The sequence below is a fragment of the Syngnathus leptorhynchus genome, chromosome 13 (genome assembly GCF_054491065.1).
Source record: "Syngnathus leptorhynchus isolate UIUO chromosome 13, UIUO_Slep, whole genome shotgun sequence".
NCBI classification, from domain to species: Eukaryota; Metazoa; Chordata; class Actinopteri; order Syngnathiformes; family Syngnathidae; genus Syngnathus; species Syngnathus leptorhynchus.
In genome coordinates, this window is record NC_141207.1 from 7,791,222 (window position 1) to 7,810,409 (window position 19,188).

The 19,188-nt window shown below is 46.8% G+C and overlaps 2 protein-coding genes across 7 annotated transcripts; both read right to left on the minus strand.

Moving 5' to 3' along the window:
* Window positions 1-2,728: 2,728 nt before the first annotated feature.
* On the minus strand, window positions 2,729-11,960 carry kdr (kinase insert domain receptor (a type III receptor tyrosine kinase)). Of its 2 annotated transcripts, none has more exons than XM_085928101.1 (30): window positions 11,810-11,960; window positions 11,221-11,314; window positions 10,953-11,155; window positions 10,762-10,883; window positions 10,516-10,681; window positions 10,256-10,395; window positions 9,961-10,144; window positions 9,777-9,897; window positions 9,542-9,708; window positions 9,306-9,462; window positions 8,596-8,716; window positions 8,407-8,518; window positions 7,992-8,339; window positions 7,615-7,761; window positions 7,409-7,540; window positions 6,382-6,488; window positions 5,963-6,098; window positions 5,684-5,788; window positions 5,513-5,626; window positions 5,363-5,451; window positions 5,151-5,295; window positions 4,988-5,079; window positions 4,783-4,905; window positions 4,591-4,702; window positions 4,421-4,520; window positions 4,245-4,350; window positions 4,056-4,162; window positions 3,897-3,972; window positions 3,700-3,773; window positions 2,729-3,563 (listed from the first exon to the last, which is right to left on the minus strand). In XM_085928101.1, exons 1-30 carry the CDS (start codon window positions 11,862-11,864, stop codon window positions 3,338-3,340), a joined length of 3,981 nt encoding a protein of 1,326 aa, XP_085784227.1. In that variant the 5' UTR covers window positions 11,865-11,960; the 3' UTR covers window positions 2,729-3,337. The 2 variants fall into 2 exon arrangements, with proteins under 2 accessions (XP_085784227.1, XP_085784226.1); XM_085928100.1 differs by having other exon boundaries at window positions 10,516-10,684.
* exoc1 (exocyst complex component 1) lies at window positions 11,910-18,487 on the minus strand. 5 transcript variants are annotated; one of them, XR_015067964.1, is made up of 20 exons: window positions 18,427-18,487; window positions 17,969-18,100; window positions 17,750-17,880; window positions 17,520-17,679; window positions 16,615-16,802; window positions 16,296-16,523; window positions 16,080-16,212; window positions 15,894-16,003; window positions 15,259-15,408; window positions 15,049-15,157; window positions 14,719-14,763; window positions 14,422-14,585; window positions 14,247-14,354; window positions 13,961-14,040; window positions 13,659-13,887; window positions 13,350-13,533; window positions 13,092-13,291; window positions 12,835-13,029; window positions 12,505-12,735; window positions 11,910-12,054 (listed from the first exon to the last, which is right to left on the minus strand). XR_015067964.1 is itself a non-coding variant. In XM_085928103.1 (19 exons), the coding sequence occupies exons 2-19, from the start codon at window positions 18,090-18,092 to the stop codon at window positions 12,583-12,585; spliced, it is 2,688 nt and encodes an 895-aa protein (XP_085784229.1). In that variant the 5' UTR covers window positions 18,093-18,100; window positions 18,427-18,487; the 3' UTR covers window positions 12,362-12,582. The 5 variants fall into 5 exon arrangements, 3 of the variants coding, with proteins under 3 accessions (XP_085784229.1, XP_085784228.1, XP_085784230.1); XR_015067965.1 differs by having other exon boundaries at window positions 11,994-12,139; XM_085928103.1 differs by lacking the exon at window positions 11,910-12,054 and having other exon boundaries at window positions 12,362-12,735; window positions 13,961-14,037.
* Window positions 18,488-19,188: the final 701 nt, after the last annotated feature.

Here is a 19,188-nt window from a genome sequence, read left to right on the forward strand (position 1 = left end):
TAACGGTGCAATAATATGGATTGCAACATTGATAACTAATGTAATAACGTGCTATAATAAAAAAAGAGTCAAAACGTTTTCTTGTTTTTCTTTATTTGCACATTCAATTCCCATCAAGGCCTGAACATAAAAATACATTTGTAGTCCAGAGATCAAAAACAAACTGTATATATTTTCCTTGGCCTTTAAATATAAGCAGAGCTTCAGGTCAATGAGGCATATCGCCGCTCGCCTCCATCCATCAAGCACATGTCTCCATCCCAGTGACAGGCTAACATCATCTTTGAGTCAGAGCAACTCCATCAGTCATCTGTCATGATGTTTGTGGTGAGAAGAAAGCCAGTCCATCACTCAGTTGAAGGGAGATACAGACGTGAGGCATCCTGATGACAGACGACGGTGATGGCCCGTGTCTGGTGTCACCTGTGCAAACTTGTAAGGCGAGACCGCTCCTCTGTGATCAGCGCCTCTGCTACTCTTACAAGCGTTATTTAGTTCTATGAAGACACATGGATGCTTGCTTTGAGTACAAACCCACAGGCCATCACATTAGGTACACCTGCAGAATAAAAAAAAAACAGGCAAAACTCAAGTTTTCTCAGAAAACAAAACTCTAGGAAAGGTTTTTCACTGAACAACAGACACTTGGAAATGGTCCATAAAGGAAAAATATCAAACAAATAAAAAAAACGGAGTGTTTGGTTGACTGGGATGTTTTTTTTTTGTGGATCTGCCCAAGGTAGATTTTCCTATCAAATTCCACTTTGCTACATAATTCTGCCAATAACGACTTCCCAAAATGAGAGCTCGGCCCAGCTTCCAGCTCGTCACGTAACATGTTGGGGCTAGAATTGTACCACAGTCACTGAACTATGGGGAGCATGCAAGGAATCTTGTGCAAGAGCTCGTTCCTTGGCGGACACGGTCTATGAAACACATGGACACGGGCAACTAACTCTTGTACGTTTGTAGCAATATTGACGTGTTTGGTGATGTTTTCAGGTGTGTGTGTTGCATCCAAATTGCTTTGAATTGGTCAAGACTTTCCCATGGTAGTTTTCACCAGCTCACAGAAGGAAATGAATAAAGTGGGCCAACATTGTTTTAGCGCAGCGTAAACATGTGCAGCTGCATTGTCGTGTGTTTATATTGCACAGTTGGCTATTATTACGTGTGGGACAAAGCAGGAAGTGCTGCCGGTAACGTCCATTCACAAATTTCGTGCGGGGGGGTCGCGCAGCTGTCAGGATGTCATGACCGCACTAAAAGGTTGCCGCACCGATTAACATACATACAAGAAAACCTGAAGATTTTAACCCTTCATTTTTATTGATTTGGGTTATCCTGTTGTATTAGAGAATTGTGCAATTCTGTCCAATGTGAGGTTGGGGGATGTCACAAAAAAACATCTTCAATTTGTAACAACAGACTTTCTTGACGGGCTTGGACAAGCGGCATTTACATGACAACCTGAGATAAGGCAGCCGGGGAGTTTATCTGCAGCGTGTCTGTCAATCAAATCACTGTATGTGCATGTGTGTTAGGTGCTCTTGTCTCTTTATCGACATTTAGCACAACCCTTCAGATTGAGGGATGTGGTCCCTGTGTGTGTGTGTGTGTGTGTGTGTGTGTGTGTGTGTGTGTGTGTGTGTGTGTGTGTGTGTGTGTGTGTGTGTGTGTGTGTGTGTGTGTGTGTGTGTGTGTGTGTGTGTGTGTGTGTGTGTGTGTGTGTGTGTGTGTGTGTGTGTGTGTGTGTGTGCCTAATGCAAGAAAAAAACATTTTTGGGCATGTACATTTTTAAAGATTTGGAAATATAGTGACTTTTGTAATAATCCTGCTATCAGGTTGTCAGTGTTATTATTTTTCATCTTGATGATGCTCAACTTTTGCATGTATTTCAACAACGTGCGTCTGCGTGCTCTTGTTTTTCAAAAATGAATATGTCCCGATAAATAAATGTGTTTTCCGTTTGTGTGAGCTCATGTGCATGTCGCGTGGCAGTGAATAAACAAAGGAGACAACCCTCCCCCATCAGACGGCGCTTTTTTTTTTTTTTTTTTTCTCCGGGAATATCAGAAAGATAAAGAAGTGCTGTATGCAATATACAGATTTGTTATCACTCTTTGCGATCTCATTTATTTAACGAGGCGTGTGACAGCTGCAGGTGTGTGTGTGTGTTCAGATGTCAGTGATGTGATCAGGCAGGTGAGTGGGAAAGGGCAGAAGAATGGTGCACTGCGTGATTATGCAAGACATTCAAAACGGGGCGGTGTCCGTAAAAGTATTATATGGCAACATACCTGAGCATTCCTGCAGGTAAATTACCCATAATTATCCGGCATTACATTGATATTAAGATTGTACTTTGATGCATATAAATAAGTAAAGTGCTTCGGTTTACACCACAAACAGCTTGATAACAAACTTTTGAAGATATGCGGCACGAAATGTGCAGTCTTCACTTTGCTCCAGCACTCCATCCAAGTCTGTATCTACTCAGGAGGTCCGTTTTCTCGCTGGGTTTGAACAATGTCAATTCATTTGTGTAACTATAGCGACATCTGCTGGATTAAGAGGCTCATTACACATTAAATTCCTACGTCACATATGACCGCCACTTGCAAACCAGCCATGCATATATATTTAAAGAAAGAAAGAGGGAGACGGAGAGAGAAGATCATTGATAACGAGCTATAATTAGAAGCGTTTATTTTCTGAGATGGCAGACAAAACACATTAGTTGTACGTTCCCACGCGCCTTCGTCACTCGTCACCTACTCAGATGCTGAGAGGTGACGTCAACGCTCATTCTTACAAGACAAGGGTTAAGCTGCTGTACGTTTGCATTATGCATCCTGTTTTTGGTTAGAAGCAGCCATTTTGGGTGAATGTTGACAAACTAATTATATGGAATGGACACAGAAGTTGAAAGAATCTACATGAAAGTACTTTTTATATTTATTCGTTGGGGAATTATGAAAGATTTGAGAAAATTGCTGACATGAATTCTTAGGCTACATACTGTAATACAAAGTACAAATAAGAGACTGTACACAAAGAAAAAATGAGAACTGCCTCCTCTAGCACACAAAAGCATTCCGCGCTCTGACGCCACAATCTCAAAATTTCCAGCGGCATTTCCGGCCGGACAGGAAGCCGAGTTCTCCTGTTAACTCACTGAGTAAACATGATAGCCGCGGATGGTTTACAGCCTCTCGTCAGTCAACCTTCATTTTTCGACCGGTTGATTTATGACGCCAACAACAACGGCGCTGCAGCTCTACACATTGTTCAACAACAATTAAAAAAAAACTGTACAAGCGGAGGGTTCCGGGGTCAGACGGGCGGCGTGCTGTAACGGATCTCCGCGCCGAATTTGACCACGGGAGGCGCAGGTGGAGCCTTCTGCTTTTTTAGGAGCATGCTGTGCTTGACGATGGCCTCCTCGTTAGCGTAGATGGGCCCGTCGGCGTCGTCCGAGTGGTAGCCCGACTGGTAGCCGCTGGTCTGGTTGGAGGACTCGGACGCCAGCGATTCTTTGCTTTTGCAGCGCAGGAGCTGGCTAATGGGGGTAGACCACATGACATGATGTCACTCAACCACAAAGGTCAAAGGAGTGAAGCGCCATTTATGAAAACCACTAACGGTTGCGCAATAGTGTGTTAGCGCTTTAGCTCGATTTCGAGTCGTGTGCTTACCTCAAGTTGGGCGTCATTGAGAGCTGCGGACTCGAACCTATCGCTTCCTCAGGTGAACAGTCCATATGACCCTCCTAAAGTATATGAAAAAAATAGTCATATAAAAAAAATAAACTATTACAACTTTATTCAAATAAAATTCAGATATTCTAGAAACTAAACTTGACATTATTTGTCAGTATTTATCGTCTTCTCACCATGACGCTGCTGTGCTCCACAGGCACATCATCAAACGTCTTCACGCTAAGTCTCCGGCTGCACATTTCGCCCTGCCTGTACCCCGACAACACATTCAAATGTTAGCAAATGAGCTTACGTACCAGGAACGTAAAATTACGAGTACACGTTACGCAGACCCGAGAGCCAGAGCGTTGTCATAGTGCGGCTGAGCTTCCGGAATATCTCTGCTCTCTGCTCCCGCCACGTCGCCTTCTGCCGTCAGGGGGATGTAGTCCTTTCCGTCCTGGAGGAGACAACGGCAGTTTTCACGTTAGGTTATTTCTTTTCTCGGAAGTCTCTAAGCTTATATACGTAAATGTTGTAACCTGATGAGCGCTGGCCTGCAACAAATTGCCCAGATGCTCCACCAGTTCCGCGAAGGTAGGCCTGTCGGTTGGACGGTCCAGCCAGCAGTCCAACATGGTCTGGTATCTGTCAAAGTAATTGTTTATGGAGGGCTCAATATATGCAAGCAAGTCACAAGGATCTCCTTGTCACTCACATCTCCGAAGTGGCGTACTCTGGTGGTCTCATCCTGGTGCCTTCTTTAAGACGTCGGCAGAAAGTCTCGTCGATGCACACGCCAGGATAGGGAGACGCTCCTGGAGATGGGATAAAAGTATTTTTGCGGGAATAACGAAAAGTCTAGCTTCCCCCCCCGAGTTAATTTACCCAGTGAAAAGATCTCCCAGAGAAGGACCCCAAAGGACCAGACATCACTTTGCGTGGTGTACACCCGGTCGAAGATGGTCTCTGGCGCCATCCACTTCAAAGGAAGCCGTGCCTATGGGGGGAAACCAGACATGTGTGCTGTTTTTGCCAGGCTCGTGACTCGTCTCACACGCGAGCCCGAGGGAACCTCACATCTCCCTTGCGAACGTAATCCGGGTCCTTGTAGACATCCCTGGCCAGACCAAAATCGCAGATCTTTACCACGTTGTTCTCCGAGAGTAGGATGTTCCTGGCGGCCAGATCTCTGTGGATGCACTGAAAGCGCATCGACACGGTTAACGTCCACGTGGGGGGGGGGATCTGTTTGGACGTCCGTGTTCTCGGATTGTGATTTCACCTTGCGAGAAGACAGGAACTCCATGCCTTTGGCCACTTGGAAACTGTAGCAGATCAGGTCCTCCATGGTCAGGTGGTCATCGTCTGTGCTCTCTGTAACGCATGGCGGGTGTTTGGAATGACAGAGCCCGGGTGGAGGAGGAGATCAAACTGGAGTTAAGTACCATCCTGGGACGTCAGGTGGCTGCCTGAAGCTCTGTCAGCAGTCCCGGTGCAGATGTCCAGCTGGGCGATCTTCCCCAGGCCGAGATCACCTTCGGTCATGTCGACTTCTGCGGAGGTCCACCTTTGGCTGTCTGTTCTCTTTCTCTGAGGAGGTCAGAAGAACAAAAATGAAGATCTAGTCGCTATCCTGTGCCATCTTTGATCCATCTACCTTATACGGGCTGTATTCTCCACGTTTGCTCTTCAGGTAACTGGAGAGGTTTCCGTGTTTGCAGTACTCCACGATGACCATGAGAGGACCTAAAGTGGGATTGAATGAAACGTCATTGCGTCACAAGTTGGGGGGGGGGGGACCACTCACCGCCAGGCTTGGTGCAGGCTCCCAGAAGGTTGACCACATTCAGGTGATGTCCGATGTGGATGAGGATCTTCAATTCTGACATCAAAGCTCGGAACTCGCTGGACGTGGCTCCCTCTGCCACACCAGAACGTTTGACCTCACTCTTATACATAAGTATCGATTATAACTCACCTTTAAGCATCTTAACGGCCACGGTGGTGCAGGTGGTGATTTTCTCGATCCCAAAGGCGGCGGCTTCCACAACCTGGCCGAAAGCGCCTCGTCCCAGCGGGTCACCTTTAAACGCACAACGATTTTTTATCTGTTCGTTTGACTGATGCTGCGTTCAATGATACTGGGAAATATCACACTATCACATTCTTTTACATTATACATTCTAACTGGAGATGCTCATTTAAAAAATCATAGCTGGGAACCCAAAGTTGTTTTCAAATTGTATTCTTCATGTACCAAGCTTCAGCCTGTCCCGAGGGAATTCCCACTTATTTGCGTCGTAAGTCAGCCGCTCGCACTGCTCGTCCATGGGCACGTCCTCCGAGTCCAGGATCATGGAGAGGTAGCCCGTCTTGAGATCGCCACCGTTGGTCTGAAACGGAGCACGGGTTTTTTTTTTTTGCATGACAGAGCCGTATTGTCGGCGAGTTTATAGTGAAGCGGTGAAAAGGGGCCCAGTGGGTGTACGTGACTTCTGAGGGTAGAAAATGACCTCGCTGCCCTTGGACACAAAAGACAACGGTCGCTTCTAATCAGTCATACTTGTAGTGTACGTGTGTGTGCAAAAGTGTGTGTTTTTCACTGGTGTGTTTATGTGCTGGAAATGGAATGAATGGTGCACAACATTGTAAGTAGTGTCAAAGCTAAATTCTTACTCGTTTTCTCCTACGAAAGACAAAGACGAGCAGTAGCCAGAAAAACATGGCGATGACCACTGAGCCGATGGGAACAATCAGTTCCACGTTGGTTTTTTCCTCCGCGTCTGAAACAATCACACAGCAAAAGTGTTGGAAACAAAGCAGATAATGGAGGGGTAAATGACCCAACTCGAAAATGTTGATTTCCCCAAAAATCACAAACCGAAATATGTCAATGCTACTATTAGACGGGATTCATCGGCCCGATGAGTCAGAACAGAATACGCGGTACGAAAGAAATGAAGGGACGGTTCACTTTGTGTTTGGCTCGTGGGTACATCGGTGTCACAAATATTTCATAACACGTTTTCATTCGCCAAAGTCAACTGTACAAAGAGGTCTCTCTCTGTCTCTCGTGTGCGCGTGCTAATTTGTGGTGTCTAGCTCATTAGCAGAGGCGCCGCCCCTCGTTCCAAGAAGCTCCACATTCTGCTGGCAAGGCCCGGGTCACGTAGACGGCTTTGTCTCCCGGTGGTCGCCTCGGACAGGAGAACCGAAGCCAGGCCGAGTAGACCCCCCCCGCCCCCACACCCAACACACCACGACTCTTTGTCCTCTATAGTCGTCCCATTGTTTTGGATTTAGAAACTCCCGGGAGGATGAAGTACACAAATGGAGCTAGCTTCCTGTCATGAGGAAGTTCCTCTCCTTTCAAATGTTTGATATTAAATAATAAAAAAACTAAAATTAGCCTTGAGGTTAAACGGAGGTTTCAGGCTGAATAATGCCGTATTTTTCGGACTATAAGGCGCTCCGGGATTTATTTCACAAAATCCATCACCAAAAACAGACATGAACCAGCAACAACAGGCTAACGATACAGTATGCTAACGTGACAAACACAAATGAGAAGCTGAGAACGGGCCTGATGTAATATTAACAGTTATTCAAATACCAAAATCTGAGCAGAAAACCCCCAAAAATCAAGCATTGGAAGCAACTGAGCCACGAGCTATGCTAATGGATAAGCTAGCTCCAGACTGACCTTCCGTAGTCAACATGGCCTGCGAGGTGTCGCATCCGCGGCTGTTGCAAGCAGAGCAGCTGTACAAGCCGCCATCGTCCTTCTTGACACGCTGGATGGTGAGCAGATGACCACGCCGACTCAGGATCACGCCTGAAAAGGTGTCACGAGGGTATTCGAGTAAGACTGACATAAATCATCGGTTTAAATAAAAACGCACGTCTTACCGGAACCTTCAACCACAGTCTGGTTGTTTTTGGTCCACACCACCGTCGGGTCGGGCGTGCCGGCGGCGGCGCACAGGAGCGAGACAGTGGCGCTCACGTTGGCTTTTTGGTCGGTGAGGTTGTTGAGGATCCTTGGCGCCTCGAGACCTGCAATATGTTGACATTGAAGTTGACTGAAAAGTCCATGAGTAATAAACAGACATCCCCCCAAAAAAAGCTTTGTAATTGCCTATAGATGCCACAGGAGGGCGACAAAGCCTATTTTTCTTTTAAATAAGCTTATGGGCTGGTTCGCTTTTTGACTGAAGTTCATACTTCTAGTTTGACAAATAAAAACGCAGCATTTGTAGGTTCAGAAATTCAAAGTGTTATTCCACCTTTGAGCGACAGGTGGCGCAGCAGACAAGTCCTCTCCCTGGTCTTGAGGCTTTCCACCTGGCAGGCGTACAGTCCCTCGTCCCGACGGGAAGCGTTGGGCAGCAATAGCTCCAAACTCACATTGGCGCCAAGCTCTTCGTTGGACGCGTCGAGGCGAAGCAACGGCGTCGGCGGCAGCGTCAACGAGCGGCACGGTTGCGCGGCCGCCGCCCGCTCCCACCCTGAGCTGTTGGAAACACGGAACCAGGCCAGATTGCCGTATATCAGCCCGTCGGCCTTGCAGCGGAGAGCAACGTGCTCCTCCTCCAGAGGTTCGTTGGACGGAGATATGCTCAGCTCCAGGCCGCCTGCAGACACAAGTGTTAAATAATTTTAAATTCTAAATTTTCATAGTGCGTAGAAGAGCATACTCACGTGTCACGTGGAAGAAAATAACACGGGAATCCTTTCCCACTTTGTTGGCGGCCGTGCATCGGTACAGGGCGTCGACTTTGGCTTCGTGGAACTTCAAGGAGCTGACCATTTTCTGTCAGCCAGAAAAAAAACATGTTGTTTTTTTTGTTTTCCTGGGCTTTGTAGAGTAAAATAGGCATCTGAATGTACCTTCTGGCCATGATCCACATCAGTGGAGATCCGCTCCACACGGTTGTGCGCGGTGCCGTTGTGGATGTCACGCCAAGCTTTGCAGTAGACTATTTGCTCCTCAGACTTGGACAGTCCTGGCCTGTGTGACAAAAAAAAAAAAAAAAAGTAGGTGAAGCATTACAACAGAAACTGGGGCAGGGGCAAAAAGATGACAAAATATTACACCCAACATTGTACAAGAAAAAAGCTAACAGAAAGATGATGAAAAAAATAAATAAAAATATTATAAAATATTGAATCTGAGAAAAATGATCGTCATGGACAAAAAAATAACGACAAATTCAGACAAAACTCCCTCAAAGGAAAATTCCCTCGACGTATCAAAAACATAGCTTTTGCTAACGCCGAAAACTGCTTCCCTTTGATTTCATGTGATTTTCTTGTTTTGCTACGCTGCATTTTGTGCTGCTAGGGCCGCTTCAATAAAACCGACTTCTCAAGGACGATGGGACCACAACAGGAAAGCTAACGCATGACGGATACGAGGAAGCGACGGGATGTGCGGACAGCTGATAAGGAGTCCGCTCCGTGCGCTTCTTCAGACTCTTGTGTAATCGCTTTGTCTCAAAATGGACCTCAAGTTGCATCTGGTCATTGTCTCCACCTGTGTTTTGTCAACATTCTCTTTCCCTGTGGCGGGAACATTTACCGAAGTTCTTCAAACTCACACAAAAGCCTCGGGGCAGTTATCGGTGGACATCCACTGCCACTGAATGTGCGTGGGTGTGGGAAAACCTCGGGCGGTGCATCGTAGCGTTGGGGTGCTGCCGTACAAAAAAACGTCCGTGTCCATCGCCACTTCCTTCTCGATGATATGAGGAGGAACTAAAAATGGGAGAAAACGACAATTACCCACACCGTAGGCCCACGGTCGGAATGACTGCAGGTTCTGATAAAAACGTGCCATTAACCAGAAGCTGGAAAGATCGTCTTTGCTCATCTTTGGTGACTTTGTTGCTGAGGACGATGGTGTAATTCCCCATGTCGGTTTCGGTGACGCCGCGAAAGATCAGGGCGTCGCTTCTCTGCTTGATCCGGTGGTCTTCCTTTAGTGGGAGGCCATTTTTTAACCTGCAGAGACAAACATCCATTAGCTTCTGGATTGACCTCAAAAACTTTAGAACCGAGTCTCCACTTGCCATTTAAAGCTGGGTTCAGGGTAGGCTGTGTAGCGAACGGGTATGGTGGTGGACGACAAGCCTCCCATATTCACCTCCCATACTTTGGTCCAAGGCTCCTTTATGTCAATGAACGGCTTTTCTGGAAACGGTCCCAAAATTCAGCCAAGGGGAAATCGTTTTGATTCGTCTTGATCAAACATACCGTAAACCTTGAGGAAGGCTGTGACGCTTTTGTCCATGGCTCCACTGGAGGCCGTGCAGGTGTATTCGCCGGTGTGTTCCACCGTCACGTTGTCCACCACCAGTGTGTTGGACAACTCCAGAGAGTCCCACAACTTCTTCTTGTACGGCGTCATGTGAGCCGCCCTCGAACCGTTGCCGGCTAACTGAAGGTGAGAATCCATGTGGTGATTACATGACCATCCAGATGACAGGCCGAACAAAGCTAACATTAGCGGCTAACTTGCGAGTCACTAGCTGGAATCAAAATGGCTCACCAGAGGCTGGCCGGCGTGCGTCCAGTTGAACTCGATGCCCACGTTGAGTTCAGTGTACGCGGTACAGCTGAGCACCAGACGTTCACCGACGGACAGCCTGACTTGCGCGGGGGTCAGAATCAGGTCGTAAATCTTGTATCCTGCGGAAGAGGGCGGCCGGGTGTTTAGGGAGGTGGGGGGGGGGGCTTTGCACGGACAGTTGGCGGGCTGCTCCGCTTCCATTGTTCTCCTGAGACTTGTAAGATGTTTCTTTTTCTCACCCACGACAGCCACCACGTAGAGGGGGGACTTGAAGGTCTCGTCGCCGATGCGGGTCTGGCAGGACACCACGCCGGCGTAGCTGATTAGATGACTGGGGATGGTGAAGCCGGTTCTGGCGTCCCACAGGGAGTCTTTCCCGTCTGGATGGAACTCTTTGTTTGGATACTTCTGACAGACAGGGAGGTGTTGAGTTTGAACAGAGAATAGGCCTTGAGATAGAAGGTCAAAAGAAACAATCTACTTACAGTATGAAGCGTCACATTGAGGTTCTCCAGAGATCCTCGGCACGGTATGACCACCCGCTCGCCTTCCCGGATGAACACCACTTCGTATTCCTTCTCGGATGGAACAAACGGCACCTTGTCATCTGCAACCACAAACGACTTGTCACAAAAAAAATCATCTTCAAGTACACCGGGTCCGTCTCAGATCGTACCGTGAACAAAAACGTGAACCGCCGCTGATGTCTTGCCGCTTTCCGTTTTGAGATTGCGGTAGGAGCACCGGTATTGTCCCGTTTCGTTGACGGTAGCGTTGGTGATCCGCAGTTCCGTGCAAAAAAGGCCCGACCCGCTACAGTCGCTGATGGAAAAGCGAGCGCTTGTGGGAGGGGTGGTCCAACGCAGGTACTGGCGGCCTCTGCAGAAGGTCCATACAGTTTCATAAGATGGCTTTCCTGGAGAGGCATTAAAGAGCAGACGTACCTGCACGTGAGCTCCAGGTTGTCAGATTTGTTCATCCGGTGGACGCCGTGGATGTTCAGTAACGGTGGGTCGGACGTGAAGCGCAGCTCGATAGCTTTACGCAGACAAAGTAGGAAGTTAGTGCAGTGAATAGTAGTTGCCTAGCCAAAATTGAAACAGAAGGCGGCCATTTTGGTTTGAAGCCAACACGTTGGGTCCGTGTCTTATAAATTTGTCTTTATAGTGCTTGAAAGATTACAAACATTCATTACAGCAATTACCACAACACCACAAGTTTTAAGTACACATTTTTGTGCGCCTGCAGCTCCTACATCCCAGAGCGGCAACAAAATGGCGGATCTGTGTCAAAACAGGAAGCCGGGAAAGATGGGCCGGGTCAGGCTCAATAGGCTCGAGCCCTAGCGCGGCCTAGGTGGAGTTCCTGTTTCAGAGGATACGGGCTGACCCCCACCCAGCCCACGTCAGCAGACATTGTGTGGAAAAAAAAAAACAAGTCACACAATGGAAGCTTACTCTAACTATTTTACATTTCAAACAAATAGACTAAATCCCATTAAAATAAGACCCAATAACAATGAAATGGTCTTACCAGCACCATAGCAAAGTTCCAAACTAAAAATAACAATAAAAAGTGCCCGAGCCATTTGCCCATAAATGGACTCCAAGAATAATTCCGAAAAAAGTAGACGGAAACAAATAAACTAATCCTTTCAAAAGCGATCCATGGAAGCGCTGTGGTGAAGAACCGGCAGCCAATGCTCAGCAGCAGGTCCCCCTTGGAGGTGGATGTGCTTCTGAGAGGGGCAGAGGGAAGGCACACTGGAGCTGACCAGCCTGCAGGGGAGGAGCATCCCAGGCTGAGTGGACAGACACCATGACTTTACTTTGATCTGCTGCCGAGTCGGCAGATGTAAAATACCTGCCCGACATGGATAAATAAAGGTTAACTAGCTAAATAGACAAAAAAGATGATTATCTTTTCTTTTCAATAATGAGTAGATTAGTTCATTCCTCATTTGCATTTCACACTTTCATTGCTATATCAAATACTTATAACCTGCATATATGAACACATTTAATAATCGGCATTTCAAGAATGTGATGCATTTCATTTATTTCAAAGGAAAACGTTTTTGTCAGGTTATTTGATTTTAAAAAAAAAAAAAAAGAAAAAATAATTTGATGATTACAATTTTATTAAGAGCATGGAGCAAAGAAATAAACTGAAAGAATAAAGTCAAGGTCGGTTTAGTAACCTTATTTAGTTGCAATTCTAAAGTTCACCTCTGGGCTGGATGAATGAACCCATGTTTTTTGCATGTTTATCCAGAGTGTGTCAGTCGTGAGTCACCGTCAGCGGGGCTAGTGGGACTGAGCGATGCTGGAGAAATACTCCAGCATGTCCTGGATGGTAAACTCCATGGTGATTCCAGAACCGGGGTAACATCTGCCGATCAAATCTTCAAAGTGTTTATATTGCCGGATGAACTCATCTTGCGTGGAGTGCCAAACCACCTGCAGACGAGGGAGAAACCAAATTCAGTTTGGAGTTTGTGCTCCGCTATCAAATTCAAAGCCAAAGCTCCAAATTGTACCACGACAATGGCGTCCCACCTGTAGCAAGCTTTCTTCTTCGCACAAGTGTTTGTCCACCTTCTTGTAGAGGTTGTCCAGTCCCTTCTTGACCTCTTTTCCAGGGTACTCTTTGATGACCTTGCGGAGCTCCTGTTTGTTAAAGGCCAGCTGATAGCTCACCTCCTCCTCGCGGATCCCTTGGGCCACACGGGCTTCCACGCCTTCGAAGAAATGCTGCAACACAGCCGTGATGAAGATGATGATTGACAGGATTTTTATTTTTGTTTGTGCCTTACGTTGAGCTTTTCCAGAGGTTGTCCCAGAGAGTTGATAACGTAGGACTGCAGGTGGTCTGTGTATTTGTGCTTGGCCTCGCGCCTCTCTGTATCCAGGCAGGAGATCTTCAGCCGAGACAGCGTGGAGAAGATGTGATGGAAGTTCTCCATCATCACCACATCCCGCGGCGTCTTCTGACTCTCGTTGGCCACTTTTTCCACTGAGGAAGACGAGGCGCTCGTCAGATTTTGGGATTAAGTGTCAAAATGACGACTCACCGTTCATGAAGACGGCCCTGATGAGCTTGACGTAAGCTTTGTCCAGGTCCCCGCGACGTTCCGCGTTTCGGAAGATGGTCTCGGCCAACTCGGCAAACTCTTCAAAGCCCGTTACGAAAGGTAGGATGCCAACTTTGCTCTTCTTAGATATTTTCACTTCCTCCATCTGTCTGATCTGGCCGGACTGTGAGGAGGAAAGTGGTTATAAAAAGTCTACACACCCGCTGTTCAAATTCTGGCTTTTTTTTTTTTTTTTTTTTTTTTTAAATCGATAAAAGAACGCATCCATGGATTCTACACAATACTCACAATGCATTTGTCAAAGTTTCTCTTGACTGTAACCAGCACGTTTCCCAACGTGGTGCTGAGAAAAGACGCCGGGTCGACATTTTCCGCCGTCCACACGTGGTGGCTCATCTTCACCAGCATGTACAGCGAGTGGAAGCTGTCGATTTTGTCGCCCAGAGCGATGAGGCTGTTGAGCTCCGTCTCGATGCTCTGGAAGACTTTATTCATCATCAGCCGGACCATGTCTTTCCTTCGCGGCAGAAGAAGACAGGAGGGATGACGTGAAGATAATTGACGTCAATGAAGCTAATGTGAGGACTCACTCTGATGACAAGGAATGTCTGTGTTCCGCCTGGGGAGGCATTCTTGATTGCGCGCTGCCATCCGACTCCCTGGTCTCCTGCTGCCAAAAGCGATGGAAATAAAACATCATAACTCTTCCCAGACAATTCAGGGCGTTTATGAGTCCGTTATTGTGAGGCAAGTTTTTTTTGGGGGGGGGAATTGAAAGCGTCGTTGGATTGCCGAGAGATCTTTGAAAATGCGAGAACGGTTGATAAAAGTCTGACATTACTTTAATGGGTAGGAAACAAGAAACAGAAACTGCACCAGGGGAGGCGGGACGCTCGAGTTCTGCTGCAGCTTGAAGAACTTGCTGATGAAGTCTTGCTCGGCGAGACACAGAGGCTCCAGCTCACTGAGGACCTGCTCGAATATCTGCGAGCAAAACCGATCCGGTTCGTTATCTCCCTTTGGTCCGACTTTCCCCCCGTCTGCGCCTTACCTTGTCGAACTTGGTGCGGTCGGCCACGTCCAGATCGGAGGCCGACATGTTGCCCATGTCCAGCAACGAGGACGACTGCGAGCGCCGGCTGTTGGAGCCCTGCACGCTTAGCTTGTTCAGGCTGGAAGTGGAGCCCGTCAGCTTTCCAGAGCTGCCGTGAAGGCCTGCGACCGGGAGGAAATTTAAGAAATGCATCAAGGCGCTAGGAAACACGCAGATGTGAAGTAACAGAAGTGGGGAAGTGGGCAGAAAGCATTGCGGGTCTGGGGAGGTTCTTTCTCCTGGTGTCTCACTTACTTTCCGTCTCCTGTCTGAGCGCGCTCTCTTTCCGCGGAAGCGTGGCTGCAGCAGGTTAGAAAGGGCGGCCATCAAAGACACAAAGAGGTTAAGCTGAGAACATGCTGTTAAAGGCAAGCTGCAGAGGACAGACGGCAAGACGACAAATATCCCCGACGAAGGTGGAAAGCAGAACTGGCCGCTGAGATATTAAAGATGAAGTAGCACCCAAAACTACTTTTGTCTAAATGACGCTCACTGCAAATACAATGTGGTTTAAACACAAAGCGGACTCAGGTTTAAAAGTTGAGTTACAAACGCACTCGTACGGTTCTTCATCGGCCATCTTACCAAACTTGCCCTTGGCCTCCTTGCTCGTTCCCGCCATCTTGATCTTTGCTATCTCAAAGAAATCTTTGATTTCTCGTTCGTACAGTCGGCTCATGTAGTCCACGTAGGTCTGGAGTAAAAAAATAAAATAAAATACGGACTGCAATTATGTGACTGAATACAAACAATGTGTAATTTGACAAGCTCAAGAGGGCTGACAAGAGGACTGACCCTGGACAGGCCCTCGTACTTCTCCCGGTGGGTGATCTTCAGCCACTCCATGAGCTTGGCATAGCGCAGCAGGTCCCGGTGGAGGGGGCTGTGTTTGGGCAGGGTCAGCTCCATAGTGTGCTGGGACAAGGTGGAAGTCTGGTCGTGGCCCTAGATGGCACAAAAAGGCATATTAGGATAATAAAGGCCATTTTTCATATGGAACTGATAGCACTAATGCGTCTTTTCCATTTATTATGGTCATCTGCACTTCTCTTGTGTTACGCATGTTGGTTGCTCGTTAAGGATGTGAGTCCTTCAGCGGCAAAACAAAAGAGGTTCCTCTCCAAATTAGGTGGTTATAAACAAATTCCATGCACAGCTACTCACTGGAAGTGACAAACAGGAGGACCTATAGAAGTGAGGGATGGTCATTTTGAAGTGACTGAAGTGGTTGAACTGACAGAGACAGAAAGAGCAGAGTGGAATAATTCAAAAGGAGGGGGGGGGGGCGGACAATCCACAAGAAGATGAGGAGGAAGGAAGTGAGGAGGTCCAGGAAAGAGCAACCGGAGAGCAAAACAGGAAGTCCAAGGTCTTAAGCAGCAACAAGATCCAATCTAATTTCATGTTAACCAAATACTGCAAATGTTAACCTGGTGCACAAAGACGTTGTTGAGATGATTGGTGAGGCGGCGAGCGAACGTATCCCTCAGCTCGGTGAAGAGTTCCTGCTGTTGCTTCACAGCCATCAGCTTGTCGTGACCTGTGGTGACAACATTTCTTACATGACGCATGGAGCAAGCCAACATGATTTACAACCAGCAAAAAAAATAAATTACCGGGCAGGAAGGCCACGTTCATGCACTGCAAAAGGGCTTCGGTGCCATTGATGCAAGCCTCGATGCCTTTTGGAGAACTTAGATCGCCGTCTCGCAGGGCTCTGATGTGGCCCTTGGACAGGTCCATGTTGTGCTAGGCATGGAAAGATGGCACGGTCGCTAGGCAACAAGGGCTAAAATAATCTGCAATTCCACAATCTTTTCGATGTTCCTCACCACCAGGAACTGAATCTCATCCAGCAGCTTGCCGTTGTTGGTGTTGCTGATTTGGATGAGGCGGTTGCTCTGCGAAATCTGGTCCATCTGGTCCTTGACGCTCTGCAGCATCTCTTCGTAGCTGCTCAGCTTGCCCTCGATGGTGTCCACCTCGCCCAGCGCCTCGTCCAGCAGCTGCATCAGGATGTTGACCTGCTTCTCCGACGCCATGATGGACTGGATGTTGGCCTGCAAAGTCACAAATGAGGAGGACGGAGAGGAAAGTCATGTGATGAAGAGTATTACAAAGTGTAAAATTGCTCAGTCTAATGACACTCACCCCGTCGAGGACCTGCAGTTCCCTGGAGAGCTGCTCGGCAAAGGCCTCGGCATTGGAGATGGCGTACTCGCACACCTCCATCATACCCTCGATGTCCTGCTCCTCGCGGGTGCTTAGCTCCTGGTAGTCATCTAAAGCGTCCTCGTCGCCGCCGGCGACACTCTGGCTCTCGCCGCTGGGCACCGACTCTATATAAATAAATGGAGGAGGACATTAGATGTTTTTTTGTTCTGATCTACACACATTGAAGTGGAACATTGGACTGACAGGTGAAGACATTCAGTGACAGGGAGTGGACATTTTCTGAGCTCATGAAAAGGTCAGTATCACAATGACGACTTTATTAAAAACACACCAAAATAGATTACTATTCATCTTAGTCGTGTACTTTCTTTTTCCTAAGTACTTATCAGCTATAGAAGATCTTGCTCATGAATGCTAGACCTTTGATTCAATTAGGTTAGAAGAGAATTAATACACAAATACATTGGTGGCATGTTAAAAAAAAAAACAATAACAACTATAACAGTGGACATATGTGAGGAGTTAATAATAAGCAACTATTCCAATTTGGTGCCATGATTATGGGAATGAGTCTCTTAAAAATCGGCGGCTGATGATGCCATGGAGAATAATGGAAAGGAATTATAAGGAAGGAGGGAGGAATGGTGGGAAGGAGTTAAGTCCTACCAACCTTCCGCTTTAGGAAGTTCTGGCCAGAGAAAGTTGAAGAGTGAAAGAAGAAATTGAACACAGAAAGCCGTACCAGAGAGCAGAAAATACAGAGAAGGAGGGTTGAGTAGTCACTCAACAAACATGCTTAAAAATAAAAAAACGCAGAGTCACAACGTTGAGTCTGATTTTGAAAGATAAGAGATGAGCGGGGGAGAAATAAGTTGACGCACCTTCCAGCAGCTGAGAACTGACATTGACAAACTCCACCTTCTTCCTCAGGTAGCGCTGGTTCAGTTTCCATATGCACGAGATGAAGGAATTCTTCTCGGCCGTGCTGCTGGCCACCCAGCGGTAGACCTTCTCAAAGTGAAGGTCGAACTCGGGGTTTTCCTGGAGAAAAAGAAAAATTGGTATCACTTTTGAGTAAAGGATAAAGATTAGGAGGTGAGCCTTCCCTAACCTTGCTTGCATCTTTGGCGTCCACTTCGATCAAATCGCGGAGTTCCCACGTCAGCTGTCGTTTGTAAAAGTCTCCTTTGTCGGATTTCTTCACCTTGACCACTTTGACCTGCACGGGCCGCTCGGTGGTGACTGGAACGATAAGGAAAAAGCAAATTTCATTCCCGTTCTCTATGTTTGCGGCGGTAAAGGTAAAGAACAACAAAATAAATGTCACAACCTGTGGCACACAAAAAGCAGTTCTTCTTTTTCTTCCCCGCCTTGCAAACATTGACAATGCCTAGCAGACGCTCATCGTTGGGCGTGAAGATGTCTCTCTGGAGGGCGTGCTTGATGGCTGTCATGGTGGATGCTGTCAAACACATTATTTAAGGAAAAATACATATTACAACAAAAGCTTGAGCAAAACGACTTTGAAAAACAATCTAACTACCATTTCCACCATCAATATTATTTTTTTAGTTTTTGTGGTTGACAGAGGAGTGAACTTTGGTCCTAATGACAGCATCCTCACTGACTCCAGCTAATGCTAGCTGGAACGCGCTAACGACATCTGACATTACATTTAAACTTCACGAATATGATAAACACAAGCGTAACAACAAGCTGGTGCCGTCCCGAAATGGAGGGTTAAAAAGCAAACTGTAATAAATAAGAGACATGAAGGAAAGTCATTACGTTTTTGGAATTGAATCCACCACAACGGTCCGTCCACAAAGCCCCGCCCCTCTCACTTCCGGGTTAAGGAACAACATCACGTGATTGCTGACTTCAACATTTGCGCATGCGCTGTACAGAGTTGGATAATGACGTAGTTTGATAATGATTTATTTATAAAAAACGTATCAATCTGTGCGTTGATTAGTTGCAAAACTAAAGAAAAAGCCCTAACTTCACTGTAGAATATTTACAGTGCGTATTGTACACTTGTAATTTTTTTCAGAGACAAAAACAGGGGCATTAAATTTGATGTGATTGACTCTTACTCTTGCAATTAATACTATTTATATTATGAATTTCATGATGCACAGACTGACACAGAATGTCATCTGACAGTGAGTCAGATGATAACGGATGTATCATAATAAGTGATCTGCAGAAAATGCCTGGTGGTCCCATTTCGTTCCTAGGTGTTATTGTGAGGAGACAACCCCGGGATTCCTCACCACATTGAATGTGACTTGCATGATCATCTTTGTCATCATCTGTGTACCCCTGGGTGGCGTTTCCTATAATAAGATGACATTTTGTGATAAAATACACTCATTAGTTTACACAGGCACACCAAATGACATCAATCCCATGAAACTTATTCAAGTTTGTTCACAAAATGCTCTCGAGAGAATTGGATCCAACCTGAAATGTAATCCTATAAATGAAGAAAACAAAATCTGACAGTACTACTTGTTATTTGGACCTAGCAAAGTGGGTTGACAATTT